At 38.7% G+C, this 14,548-nt stretch overlaps 1 protein-coding gene across 1 annotated transcript in view; it reads right to left on the bottom strand.

Moving 5' to 3' along the window:
- Positions 1 to 356: 356 nt before the first annotated feature.
- Positions 357 to 14,548, bottom strand: part of MGAM2 (maltase-glucoamylase 2 (putative)) — a 113,709-nt gene continuing 99,517 nt past the window's right edge. The window contains exons 47-48 of the mRNA XM_008964816.4: positions 5,346 to 5,516; positions 357 to 4,006 (exon numbers count right to left, since the gene is read on the bottom strand). Of these exons, the coding sequence (XP_008963064.3) occupies positions 1,817 to 4,006; positions 5,346 to 5,516 (2,361 nt within the window). The 3' untranslated portion in view covers positions 357 to 1,816. The remainder of the gene's footprint in view (positions 4,007 to 5,345; positions 5,517 to 14,548) is intronic.

Below are 14,548 nucleotides of genomic sequence, written 5' to 3'. Positions count from 1 at the left end.
CCACTTAAAGGAAGTTGTTCTCAAACTCTTTAGTCTCAGAACCCCTTTACATTCAAAATTGGTGAGGGCACTGTGCTTTATTTATGTGGGTTATATCTGCTAATATTTACTGGATTAGAAATCAAAATTGAGTCATTTGTAAAATATTTTTTAAATATTTATTTTTCATTCATAAAAAATAACATATTCACTTTGTGATAACATAAATATGTTTTTAATGAAAAATAACTGTATTTCCCAAAGCAAAAAAAATTTAGTAAGAAGAATGGCATTATTTTACATTTTGTAAATCTGTTTAATGTCTAGCTTAATAGAATACAGCTAGATTCTTTTTTCTTTTTCTATATTCATCTTTTATGACACAATACAGTATAGAGCATCTGGACAGTGCCACTATATACTAATGAGACAATGAGACTGAAAAAACAAATAACTTAGCATCATTATGAAAGTAGATTTGAAGAAGTTGTGTGCCCCAGAAAGTCTTGGGGAACCCCATGGATCCCTGAACTAAACTTCGAGAATATTGCCCTAGGGTTAAACCTACAATAGTACCCAAATGACCAGATTTGGTAATGACCATGGGCCTACTCATGGAGGTTTGAGTGATCTAAGAAAACAATGGATCAAGGATGGATGATGAATTTGGATATGAAAAACCAGGAATAGACTGAAAACCCTAACACAATGAAGGGGAGGCTGAACAGTGAAATTATAAGGGAAAAGCTTGTATTAATAGAAGAAAATACAAATAAGATTATGAACTGTGATGCCAATGTGAAGGCTGTCTTCCTCATACTGTATATTTACATTCTCACCTCTGTCTGGATAATTTCTGATTTATACTAGAGTCAGAGCCAGTCATTGGTGGTAACAGTGAGGCTTTAAGACTATCTCATAATTTAGATTAATTCTAATTTTCTGAGAATGCTCTGCTGTCTATAAGTGGAAGTACTTATAAAATCTGTAGTAAGAGTATTAGTAGTACCTATGAAATAATGGTTGCAAAGTTCAGGAATTTATGTTTTTAGGATCTATAATCATTTTATTTTCTATGATAGTCAAACCCACATGTAATATTTATAATTTAAATTATTTCAGTGGCTGAAGTAAGGTTATACAAGATCTTCAATGGTAGAATGTTCCATATCTGTAGCTACAGCTAGGATCTCTTCAGAAGAAATAATACTATTAGTATGTGTAATGCAAATGACTCTATTGGTAGCTATGGCATTTGGAAAAGTCCATAGGATAATAAAGTGCATTTTTTTAGCATTACTAATTACATACTCTCCTGTAATATCAATAACTGTTGGTATAGAAACCATTTGAGTGCTGGGGGTATCACCAGTACTCTCAGTTATGGTACGTCATGTGACCCAAGAAACAAGTTGGGCTATTTCAGTAACTAAATCTAAGGCAATAGTATTTACAGAGCCTAATGTGGTGTTACCTGAGATACCAAAATTACCTGTGAAATCTGTAGCAAGGATATATAGGATATATAAAACATCTGTAGTTTAACTGATGAGGTTATAGGAGTAATAACTATAATTTACAAGAATAAGAGCACATACTATGGTTGCAAAATAAGTACCCACAGCTTCTTTGGTGAAACCTATAAGGTTTGTAAACTTTCCTAAACATGTCTGCAATGACGAGAGTGTTTGGAGTAGCTGTGTCTTTTATGGCTAGAGTACTAATATCCGTGAAAACTTAAGTAGCATAAGATAGAGTGTCTCATAACTGATTTTCTATATCTGTAATAGTTGTTTGTAGGCATTATCTGAGGTAATTATCCTGCCTTGAGTAGTAATCATGGAACTTGAGTAGCATTTATGGCATTTGCAATATAAGTAGGTGCAGTAGCAGAGGTATGTACTGTACTATCAGGAGTGGTAGTATTTAAAGCATATTTTGTAATATTTGTAGTATCTGTGGTAGCACTAGTTGCAGTAATAGGTAAATAAGTAGCCACAGAATTTGTTACCATATGGGGAGTTTGTGAATCTAGACCAGTGGCTGTTATTGTGACTGAGGCTGTTGTGAGATTTGAAACAGAAATGTGTGTCGTGTTACCTGTAACACTGCTGGAGTTATCTGCATCAGTAATATCCATGGTGCCTAGATTAGAAAGATTTGTAGGAGCTAATGAGGTGTGGCTTAAGGCCAGTGTTGTAGTAGTAGCAGAATGGGGAGTAGCGAACTGTGTGATGTGTGTGGTGAATTTGTCTATGGAAGTAACTGTTGTATCTGGACTCATGGTATTATCTTTGGTGCTGGTAGTAGTGACCGTAGCATCTATTACCATGGTACTTTTTGTATCAAGAGTGTTGAAAATAATGGTGTTTGCATTTGTAGGGGTAGTAAAATTAGTAATTTTATCAGTAGTGAATGTATTACTTGTTGGAAACATGCTCAAAATAGAAGTAATAGAGCTAGGAATAGAAGTAAGAGTATGGGTAGGAATGGTAGGAGAAGTCTGGTAATAAGTAGTCATGCCAGGATTAGTATTATTACTTGTAGTAGTAGCATCAGTACTTGGAGAAGGAGTAGTCACAAAAGGAACACTATTACCAAAAGAAGTAGTTGTTATGGAAATATTATTACTAGTTGCATTACCAGAAGACATCGTAGCTAAAAGAAAATTTGTCATAGAAGCATCATTATTAGTGCTAGCAACATCAGTACTTGTAGGAGAAGTAGTTGCCATAATAACAGCAGTGTTCATAGCATTAGTACTTTCAGAGAAAGAAGTGGTCATAATGGAAAAACTGTTGCTAGTAGTGTCAACACCAGTATTTGCAAAAGAAGGAATAGCTGTAACTGGAACAGTATTATTAGGAACAGTATCATCAGTACCTGTATGAGAGGTAGCAGTTATATTAGCAACATTAGTACTAGTGCTAGCATTAGTAGTATTTGTTTGAACAGGAGTACTTATATTATTAATAGTAGTACTAGTGCTAACATCAGTAGTACCTGTTAGAGAAGAAGTAGTGGCAATAAGTACAGTAGTACTAATGGTGGCATCAGCAGTACTTGTCAGAGAAGGAGTCACTGAAATGGGAATGGTAGCAAGAGTACTCACAGTAGTACTACTTGTAGAAGAAGGCATAGTGGTATTAGGAACAGTATTACTAGTGTTAGCATCAGCAGTATTTGTAGGGGAAGGTGTGGTTGTAATAGGAACAGTAGCACTAGTGCTAGCACCAGTAGTACTTGTAGGGAAAGGAGCAGTTGTATCAGGAACAGTAGTACCGGTTGTAACACCAATAGTACTTGTTGCAAAAAGTGTGGTTGTGATAGGAACAGGGGTAGCATTAGTGCTAGCACTAGTAGTACTTGTAGGGAAATAAGCAGTTGTATCAGGAACAGTAGTACTAGTTGTAACACCAATAGTACTTGTTGCAAAAGGTGTGGTTGTGATAGGAATAGTAGCATTAGGGCTAGCAGTAGTAGTATTTGTTGGGAAAGGGGCAGTTGTATCGGGAACAGTAGCATTAGTTGTAACACCAATAGTACTTGTTGCAAAACATGTGGTTGTGATAGGAACAGTAGCATTAGTGCTAGCAGTAGTAGTATTTGTTGGGAAAGGAGCAGTTGTATCGGGAACAGTAGCATTAGTTGTAACACCAATAGTACTTGTTGGGAAAGGTGTGGTTGTGATAGGAACAGTAGCATTAGTGCTAGCATTAGTAGTACTTGTAGGGAAAGGAGAAGTTGTATCAGGAACAGTAGTATTAGTTGTAACACTAGTAGTACTTGGGAAAGATGTGGTTGTGATAGGAACAGTAGCAGTAGTGCCAGTGGTAGTATTTGCACTGGCAGAACTGGTGATTGTCTCAGAACTGGTGGCATTGGTAGTAGATGGAGAAGGATGAGAACTCATTGGGATGGTACTTGTCTTAGTTGGAGTAGGAAGTACAGGACCACCATCAATCCAAGTAACCTCAGTTAACTTTTCCAGGTTGATAGTCTTGTTAGTCAATTGAATAGTTAGTATCTGCCAGAAAAGAAGAGATATAAATGGGTATTTTAGAACTTCTTAAACCTCACATGTAGCTCACCTCTTAAATTACAATTTAACAAAAAAATGATGGATTCATTCCTTTCCAGTAATAGGATATAAACATTCCTTTTTGGGTTAGGTCATGTTGATTTTGGTCAGATAAATACAGAGAGATGCTCTGTGTGCATAATCCCTATGCTGGAAATCTTTTCTTTTCACTTCATTTAGTCAGAACCTTATTGTTTACAAATATTTGTAGCTGTGATTAAAACCAACATTTATTAAAATCTCTTTGCTTTGCCATTGGGTTTTAGTCCTCTTGACAGCAGGTTGGTTTCATGTTTTCCTCATTTCAAACAGTATGGTGTCTGGCACATAATAGGCATCAGATATGCCACAGAGTTTTTAAAAAGAAGGTATTCAAGGATTTTCTGCACAATCTTAACTAGAAGCAATTACTTGCAAAGAGTGGTTTTGAACTCAATAGTCCAGGTAAAATGCTTTAAGGTAAATACCCAGAAGAGCCTAGAAGGAGAAGATCTATTTGAGTGCTCAGAGGGGCCATTTTCCAAAGTCCAAATACCATCAGGGCACTCATTACACCTTTTAGAAAACAAGAACTATGGTTGTCCATTTTCACTTTTCTAAACCATCCCTTATGGGTTGCTGGTTCCGTATTTATGATGTCTTATGTTCTAAAAGTGAGATACTTTTTTCTTTGTGGTTGCCTTTGGTAACTATTGGTATTTCATCTTCCAAAATTCTGGTTTAGTTGGTTCTAGAATCCTCTAGTAGGGCCTGCTGTTTATGTTCCCCTGTTTTATCAACCTTTTATTTTATACCACAGGTGGGATGTATTCATTTGATGATTACCACAGTTTACTGCCAATTTTCGTCTACCTATAAGATCCATCAATTTGACCAGGGACATGAATAACTGCAGAAAGCATGGGGGCAACCTTCAACAGCTTTAGGGAATCACCCTTTTCTTTGTTTTAGCCTCTGCAGCAGAAATAAGTTTTATTTTGCTAATGTGGAAGACTAACCTATCAAAACATAGCACAGTCTCTTTGGTAAATACATGGAGAGGATCTCATCAGGCCAGTGATCACTGACCCCTAGGCTATACTGGAAAGACCATTAATGTTGCACATTTTACAATATGATTCAACATTTGCAACTTTTCAGGAACATATCTATTGCACATATTTATAACCATCTAATACATTAAAATGTAACAATGATAATTTTAATTGTTAGCAAAATTATTGGTGATAATTTTGCAGAATGATAAAATTTACTTGTGATATGCTAATATTCCTTTCAGACCTACCTGATTATAAGGTTCACTCTTGAAATTTGTCTCCATAAATTGCCGGTTGTCATAGGTGAAACTGACTTGTGTCACATAGGTATTCACACCCCAGATTCTAATATACCCAATTTTTAGTGGATTCGAGTCACTCAAATACTTTTTGTGTATGGTCTGGATTTGCAGGATGTTCTATAAAGAATTTATAAAGAGAAAAGAATACATAACATATTGTTGATAGACTATGGTCCACATTAAAATATTAACAAACCTAAATTTACTTTTGTTATATCAGTTTGCTATTTCTATTTATGTATTTAAATTTTTATTGATACATAATAATTATACATATTTATGGAGAACATGTGATATTTTGATACATGTATACAATGTGTAGTGATCAAGTCAGGGTATTTAGGATATCCATGACCTCAAATAGTCAACATTTGTTTGTTTGTTTGTTTGTTTTGAGATGGAGTCTCACTCTGTCACCCAGGCTGGAGTGCAATGGCGTGGTCTGGGCTCACTGCAACCTCCGCCTCCTGGGTTCAAGTGATTCTCCTGCCTCAGCCTCCTAAGCAGCTGAGACTATAGGTGTGTGCCACCATACCTGGCTAATTTTTGTATTTTTAATAGAGACGGGGTTTCACTATGTTGGCCAGGCTGGTCTCAAATCCCTGACCACGTGATCCTCCTGCCTCGGCCTCCCAAAGTGATGGGATTACAGGTGTGAGCCACCACACCAAGCCACATTCATCATTTCTTCGCGTTGGAAACATTTCAAATATTCTCTTCTAGCTATTTTGAAATATACAATAAATTGTTGTTAACTATCATCACCCTAGTATGTTAGCAAACACAAGAACTCACTCCTGCTATTTAACTGTCTCTTTGTTCCCACTAACCAACCTCTCTTTATGGCCCCCACCCCTTCCCAGCCTCTGGTTACTATAATTCTACTCTCCACACACTTCATGAAGACATACTTCCTGAGTACCTGCTATAATACATTGGGTAATGCCAAAAATAAATTTATTGTACCAGCATTATGAAAGTTATTTTCCCTATATCATAAGTATACTTATAATCATTTTGAAAAGAAAATATCATTATTGCTATCTTAGAGATAAGGAAACTGAGGCTCTGGAAAATGAAGTGAGTAGTCCAAAGCGACAAGGCTAGATAACATAGGTAAAGTTGGAAGTGCAAGGTGCCCCTGTACATAGTACTGCGTAAGTTAATTTAGAGTGAACAAAGAAGTGTGGCAAACAGTCCCTAGACTGAGGACAGTGTGCAAGAAACAGGAAGTTAACCAAATCATGAATTGTTTAAGTATCAATACAAGGGTTAAAATAATATGACATAAATTATGAGGTGGCACATGATGAAGGCCCAAATGAAAATCATAGTGGATATTTTTCATGGATGTGAAGAGAAAGGAAAAATTACATGGGAGGAAGAGGGTCAAGAGAGAACTTAGGAAGGACATGTAACTTCGGAACTCCTGGAAGTATGGGAAGGATTTATTATGCGACAGGAAATAGGGGTACAGGGACACATTGAACAAAGCCACATTCATGGAGGAGGGCAAGGACAACCATAGCTGGTGCTGAGCAAACAGAGATGTGAGGCCAGTTAGGTATGTAAGGAAAGATTTTGAAGATTACATGCAATAATCAAGGAGATAGTTGTAGCAGAGGGAAGCTATGCATTTCTCAATTATGATGGCTGCAGTAGGAAGAGAAAAAAGAAACATGTTCAATTGGCATCATGAAGGATGAACAAGACTTTTGCTACTGGGCAGGCAGAATCAAGGAAAAAATATATAGCTCAAAATAAATGGGTGTACTAAAGCTACTTCTTACTGATTTGAGAGAGTTGATTTTTAAATTTCCTAGAATTCTGCAAGCCAGCTGATGCTTGAAATTGGTTAAGATGGTGGGAGAAGCTACACTACAGAAATTAGCAAATGTTACAAATCATCTCCCACCCCCACAAGCTGGTTTACCAACCAGGAAACCGTTGATAATAGTTATCCCCTAGGGAAAGTTGGGAGCTTTCTTTCATTTCAGGCCCCTTATTCTTAAGGAAATAATCTATCAAACATCACAGAAATAAGAATTCATTTATCAGAAAAATGGAATTTTGAAGTTAGATGTTATTAAAGGGCAATTTCATGTTTTACAATTTTTTAAAAAACACAGATTAAACAGAGTGTCTCTCCTAATTTGAATAATAGCAGTAGAAATAGAACTAAAATTCAGGACTTCCAGATCATTAAAATAATATTCATTAAAATAATATTTGAGAGGAAAAAATATGTAGAGTCTTCAACCCAACTACTCTTAAGGGCAGAGAATACACAAATTTAATTAGTATACAAAGTCTGGCAGTTAGTTTCAGAGAGGCCAAATGCAGGATGGAACAATATGACCTGATAATCATGTCTATGAGAATAATTTGAAGGTCTTAGCTGACCATGAGATTTATATGTGCCAAACATCTGATACATGTGTTAAAAAATAACACAATGTAATAACAGCAGAAAAAATATAGACTCTAGCTAAAAAGAGGTAGTAGGCAACATGGAAGTCTATGCCATCTTATAGAAATATAAGGGAAACTATATATGTAATTGAATATTTTCTAGTAGTCACATTTTTTTAAAAAGTGAAAAGAAAAAGGGTACATTAATTTCAAAATATATTTTATTTACATGATATAGCCAAAATGTTATTATTACAACATTTCTCAATATAAAATTATTCATGAGGTTTTTTTTGTTTTTTGAGACAGAGTTTCGCTCTTGCTACCCAGGCTGGAGTGCAATGGCGCGATCTCGGCTCACCGCAACCTCCGCCTCCCAGGTTCAAGTGATTCTCCCGCCTCAGCCTCCCAAGTAGTGGGGATTACAGGCATGCTCCACCACGCCTAATTTTTGGATTTTGAGTAGAGACAGGGTTTTCTCCATGTTGGTCAGGCTGGTCTCAATCTCCCGACCTCAGGTGATCCACCTGCCTTGGCCTCCCAAAGTGCTGGCATTACAGGCATGAGCCACCACGCTTAGCCAAATTTTTTTTTTTTTTTTTTTATACTTTAAGTTCTGGGATACATGTGCAGAACATGCAGGTTTGTTACATAGATATACATGTGCCATGGTGGTTTGCTGCATCCATCAACCCATCAACCCGTCATCTACATTAGGGATGTAGATGCTATCTACATTTCTCCTAATGCTATCTGTCTCCTTGCCCTCCACCCCCAACAGGCCCCGGTGTGTGAAGTTCCCCTCCCTGTGCCCATATGTTCTCATTATTCAACTCCCACATATGAGTGACAACATGCGGTGTTTGGTTTTCTGTTCCTGTGTTAGTTTGCTGAGTGTGATGGTTTCCAGCTTCATCCATGAGCCTGAAAAGGACATAAACTCATTCTTTTTTATGGCTGCATACTATTCCATGGTATATATGTGCCACATTTTCTTTATCCGGTCTAACACTGATGGGCATTTGGGTTGGTTCTAAGTCTTTGCTATTGTGAACAGTGCTGCAATAAACAGACGTGTGCCTGTTTCTTTATAGTAGAATGATTTATAACCCTTTGGGTATATACCCAGTAATGGGATTGCTGGGCCAAATGGTATTTCTGGTTCTAGATCCTTGAGGAATCACCACACTGTCTTCCACAATGGTTGAACTAATTTACACTCCCACTGACAGTGTAAAAGCATTCCAATTTCTCCACATCCTCTCCAGCATCTGCTGTTTCCTGACTTTTTGATAATGGCCATTCTAACTGGCGTGAGATGATATCTCATTGTGGTTTTGATTTGCATTGGGAAGTATGACCATTTTCACGATACTGATTCTTCCTATCCATGAGCATGGAATGTTTTTCCATTTGCTTGTGTCCTCTCTTATATCCTTGAGTAGTGGTTTGTAGTTCTCCTTGAAGAGGTCCTTCACATCCCTTGTAAGTTGTATTCCTAGGTATCTTCTTCTCTTTGTAGCAATTGTGAGTGGGAGTTTGCTCATGATTTGGCTATTATTGGTGTATCGAAATGCTTGTGATTTTTGCACATCGATTTTGTATCCTGAGACTTTGCTGAAGTTGCTTATCACCTTAATGAGATTTTTGGCTGAGACAGTGGGGTTTTCTAAATATACAATCACATCATCTGCAAATAGAGATAATTTGGCTTCCTCTCTTCCTATTTGAATAAGCTTTATTCCTTTCTCTTGCCTGATTGCCCTGGCCAGAACTTCCAATACTATGCTGAATAGGAGTGGTGAGAGAGGGCATCCTTGTCTTGTGCTGGTTTTCAAAGGGAAAGCTTCCAGCTTTTTCCTATTCAATACGATATTAGCTGTGGGTTTGTCATAAATAGCTCATATTATTTTTAGATTTGTTCCATCAATACCTAGTTTATTGAGTGTTTTTAGCATGAAAGGGTGTTGAATTTTATCAAAGGCCTTTTCTGAATCTATTGAGATAATTATGTGGTTTTTGTCATTGGTTCTGTTTATGTGATGGATTGCAATTATTGACTTGCATATGTTGAACCAGCCTTGCATCCCAAGGATGAAGCCAACTTAATCATGGCTTTTTGATGTGCTGCTGGATTCGGTTTGCCAGTATTTTATGGAGGACTTTTGCATTGATGTTCATCAGGGATACTGGCCTGAAATTTTCTTTTTTTATTGTGTCTCTGCCAGGTGTTGGTATCAGGATGATGCTGACCTCATAAAATGAGTTAGGGCGGAGTCCCTCTTGTTTGGAATAGTTTCAGGAGGAACGGTACCAGTTCCTCTTTGTACTTCTGGTAGAATTCGGCTGTGAATCTGTCTGGTCCTGGGCTGTTTTGGTTGGTAGGCTCTTAATTTAGTGCCTCAATTTCAGACCTTGTTATTGGTCTACTCAGGGATTCAACTTCTCCCTGGTTTTACCTTCAGAGGGTCTATGTGTCCAGGAATTTATCAATTTCTTCTAGATTTTCTAGTTTATTTGCATAGAGGTGTTTATATATTCTCTGATGGTAGTTTGTATTTCTGTGGGATCAGCAGTGATCTCCTCTTTACCATTTTTTATTGTGTCTATTTGATTCTTCTCTCTTTTTTTCTTTATTAGTCTGGCTAGCGGTCTAACTATTCTGTTAATCATTTCAAAAAACCAGCTCCTGGAGTCACTGATTTTTTTGAAGGGTATTTCGTGTCTCTCTCTCCTTCAGTTCTGCTCTGATCTTAGTTATTTTTTGTCTTCTGCTAGCTTTTGAACTTGTTTGCCCTTGCTTCTCTAGCTCTTTTAACTATGATGTTAGGGTGTTGATTTTAGATCCTTCCTGTTTTCTCCTGTGGGCATTTAGTGCTATAAATTTCCCTCTGAAAACTCCCAGAGATTTTGGTATGTTGTGTCTTTGTTTTCATTGGTTTCAAAGAACTTATTTATTTCTGCCTTAATTTCATTATTTACTCAGTAGCCATCCAGGAGCAGGTTGTTCAGTTTCCCTGTAGTTGTGTGGTTTTGAGTGAGTTTCTTAATCCTGAGTTCTAATTTGATTGCACTGCGGTCTGAGAGACTCTTTGTTAGGATTTCTGTTCTTCTTCATTTTCTGAGGAGTGTATTACTTCCAATTATGTGGTTGATTTTTGAATAAGTGCTATTGGTGCTGAGAAGAATGTATATTCTGTTGATTTAGGGTGGAGAGTTCTGTAGATGTCTATTACATCTGCTTGGTCCAGAGCTGAGTTCAAGTCCTGAATATCCTTGCTAATTTTCTGTCTTGTTGATCTGTCTAATATTGACAGTGGGTGTTAAAATCTCCCACTATTATTGTGTGGGAGTCTAAGTCTCTTTGTAGGTCTCTAAGGACTTGCCTTATGAATGTGGGTGCTTCTGTATTGGGTGCATATATATTTATGATAGTTAGCTCTTAACATTATGTAATGGCCTTCTTTGTCTTTTTTGATATTTGTTGGTTTAAAATCTGTTTTATCAGAGATGAAAATTGCAACCCCTGCTTTTTCTTTTTGCTTCCCATTTGATGGATAAATCTTCCTCCATCCCTTTATTTTGAGCCTATGTGTGTCTTTGCACGTGAGATGGGTCTTCTGAATACAGCACACCAGTGGGTCTTGACTCTTTATCCAATTTGCCAGTCTGTGCCTTTTAATCAGAGCATTTAGCCCATTTATGTTTAAGGTTAATACTGTTATTTGTGAATTTGATCCTGTCATTATGATGCTAGCTGGTTATTTTGCCCATTAGTTGATGCAGTTTCTTCATAGTGTCAATGGTCTTTACATTTTGGTTTATTTTTGCAGGGGCTGATATTGGTTTTTCCTTTTCCATATTTAGTGCTTCCTTCAGGAGCTCTTGTAAGGCAGGCCTAGTGGTGACCAAATCCCTTAGCATTTGCTTGTAAATGGATTGCTTGTAAAGGATTTTATTTCCCCTTCACTTATGAAGCTTAGTTTGGCTGGATTTGAAATTCTGGGTTGAAAATTCTTTTCTTTAAGAATGTTGAATATTGGCCCCCATTCTCTTCTGGCTTGTGAGGTTTCTGCAGACAGATCTGCTGTTAGTCTGATGGGCTTCCCTTTGTGGGTAACCCAACCTTCCTCTCTGGCTGACCTTAACATTTTTCCTTCATTTCAACCTTGGTGAATCTGACAATTATGTGTCATGGGGTTGCTCTTCTCGAGGAATATTTTTGTGGTGTTCTCTGTATTTCCTGAATTTGAATGTTGGCCTGTCTTGCTAGGTTGGAAAATTCTCCTGGATAATACCTTGAAGTGTGTTTTCCAACTTGGTTCCATTCTCCTCATCACTTTCAGCTACACCAATCAAATGTAGGTTTGGTCTTTTTACATAGTCCCATATTTCTTGAAGGCTTTGTTTGTTCCTTTTCATTCTTTTTTCTCTAATTTTGTCTTCACGCTTTATTTCATTAAGTTGATGTTCAATCTCTGATATCCTTTCTTTCGCTTGATCTATTCAGTGATTGATACTTGTGTTTGCTTCACGAAGTTCTCATGCTATATTTTTCAGCTCCATTAGGTCATTTATGTTCTCTCTAAACTGGTTATTCTAGTTAGCAATTCCTCTAACCTTTTATCAAGGTTCTTAGCTTCCTTGCATTGGGTTAGAACGTGCTCCTTTAGCTCGGAGGAGTTTGTTATTACCCACCTTCTGAAGCCTATTTCTGTCAGTTCATCAAATGCATTCTCTCTCCAGTTTTGTTCCCTTGCTGGCGAGGAGTTGTGATCCTTTGGAGGAGAAGGGGCATTCTGGTTTTTGGAATCTTCAGGCTTTTTGCACTGGGTTTTCCTCATCTTCGTGGATTTATCTACCTTTGGTCTTTGCTGTTGGTGACCTTCGGATGGATTTTTTGCATGGTCATCCTTTTTGTTGATGTTGATGCTATTGCTTTCTGTTTGTTAGTTTTCCTTCTAACAGTCAGGCCCCTCTTCTGCAGGTCTGCTGGAGTTTGCTGGAGGTCCACTCCAGACCATGTTTGCCTGGGTATCACCAGTGGAGACTGCAGAACAGTTAAGATTGCTGCGTGCTCCTTCCTCTGGAAGCTTCATCCCAGAGGGGCACCCACCAGATGCCAGCTGGAGCTCTCCTGTATGAGGTGTCTGTTGACCCCTGCTGGGAGGTATCTCCCTGTCAGGAGGCACGTGGGTCAGGGACCCACTTGAGGAGGCAGTCTGTCCCTTAGCAGAGCTCCAGCACTGTGCTGGGAGATCCACTGCTCTCTTCAGAGCTGGCAGGCAGGAAGGTTTAAGTCTGCTGAAGCTGCATCCACAGCAGCCCCTTCCCCCAGGTGTCTGTCCCAGAGAGATGGGAGTTTTATCTACAAGCCCCTAACTGGGGCTGCTGCCTTTTTTTCAGAGATGCCCTGCCCAGACAGGAGGAATCTAGAAAGGCAGTCTTGCTACAGCGGCTTTGTGGAGCTGTGATGGGCTCTGCCCAGTTCGAACTTCCTGGTGGCTTTGTTTACACTGTGAGGGGAAAACCGCCTACTCAAGCCTCAGTAATGGCAGATGCCCCTCCCTCCACCAAACTCGAGTTTCCCACGTCAACTTCAGACAGCTGTGCTGGCAGCGAGTATTTCAAGCCTGTGGATCTTAGCTTGCTGGGCTCTGTGGGGTTGGGATCCGCTGAGCAAGGGCACTCGGCTCCCTGGCTTTCCAGGGGAGTGAATGATTCTGTCTCACTGGTGTTCCAGGCACCACTAGGGTATGAAAAAAAAAAACTCCTGAAGCTAGTTTGGTATCTGCCCAAACGGCCACCCAGTTTTGTGCTTGAAACCCAGGGTCCTGGTGGTGTAGGCACCTGAGGGAATCTCCTGCTCTGTGGGTTGCAAAGACCATGGGAAAAGCATAGTATCTGGGCCAGATAGCACTGTCCCTCATGGCTTCCTTTGGCTACGGGGGGAGTACCCTGACCCCTTGTGCTTCCTGGGGGAGGTGACACCACAACCTGCTTCTCCTCGCCCTCTGTGGACTGCACCCACTGTCTAATCAGTCCCAATGAGATGAACCAGGTACCTCAGTTGGAAATGCAGAAATCACCTGCCTTCTGCATTGGTCTCGCTGGGAGCTGCAGGCCAGAGCTGTTCCTATTTGGCCATCTTGCCCAGGAAGCCCACAAATCATTTTTGAATTTTTTTAAGCTAACTTTTGAATATTTCAAATTAGGCTGGTCACATTTCAAGTGCTCAATAGCCACATGTGGCTAGTGGCTATCATACTGGATAGACAGCTCTAAAATATGCTCTCGGTTCTGATGTTTTAAAAGAAATCTAAGTTAGCTGGAGTCTAAACAGAATGATCAGACCTGGAAACCACTATAAGCAGGAAATAGAGGAAATATGAAGTTAGCCTGGTGATGTATAATTCTAAGAAGACAAAAGGAATAACTGAGAGACATCTTCAAATATGTGAATCACTGTTATAGAAAAAAAATAGATTTGTGCTATATTACTTCTTCATTAAAGTGACTAGGTAAAAATAGAGAAGCAGAATCCAGTTTGACCTAGAATGATCCTCCTCATACTCTAATTAAAATTATGTATATTACCAACGGGATCATTTAACATGCAAGGTGCATTGATTGCATCACTGTTATGAAATATTCAACCCTTACAAATCCATACACCTTTCCATGCAGTTTTGCAATGCCCTCCCACTCCGGTTGAGGCATTCTGTCCCTCCTCTGTC

The sequence above is a fragment of the Pan paniscus genome, chromosome 6 (genome assembly GCF_029289425.2).
Source record: "Pan paniscus chromosome 6, NHGRI_mPanPan1-v2.0_pri, whole genome shotgun sequence".
NCBI classification, from domain to species: Eukaryota; Metazoa; Chordata; class Mammalia; order Primates; family Hominidae; genus Pan; species Pan paniscus.
The sequence above is the reverse complement of the archived record's forward strand: the minus strand, read 5'-3'. Positions and strand labels throughout refer to the sequence as shown.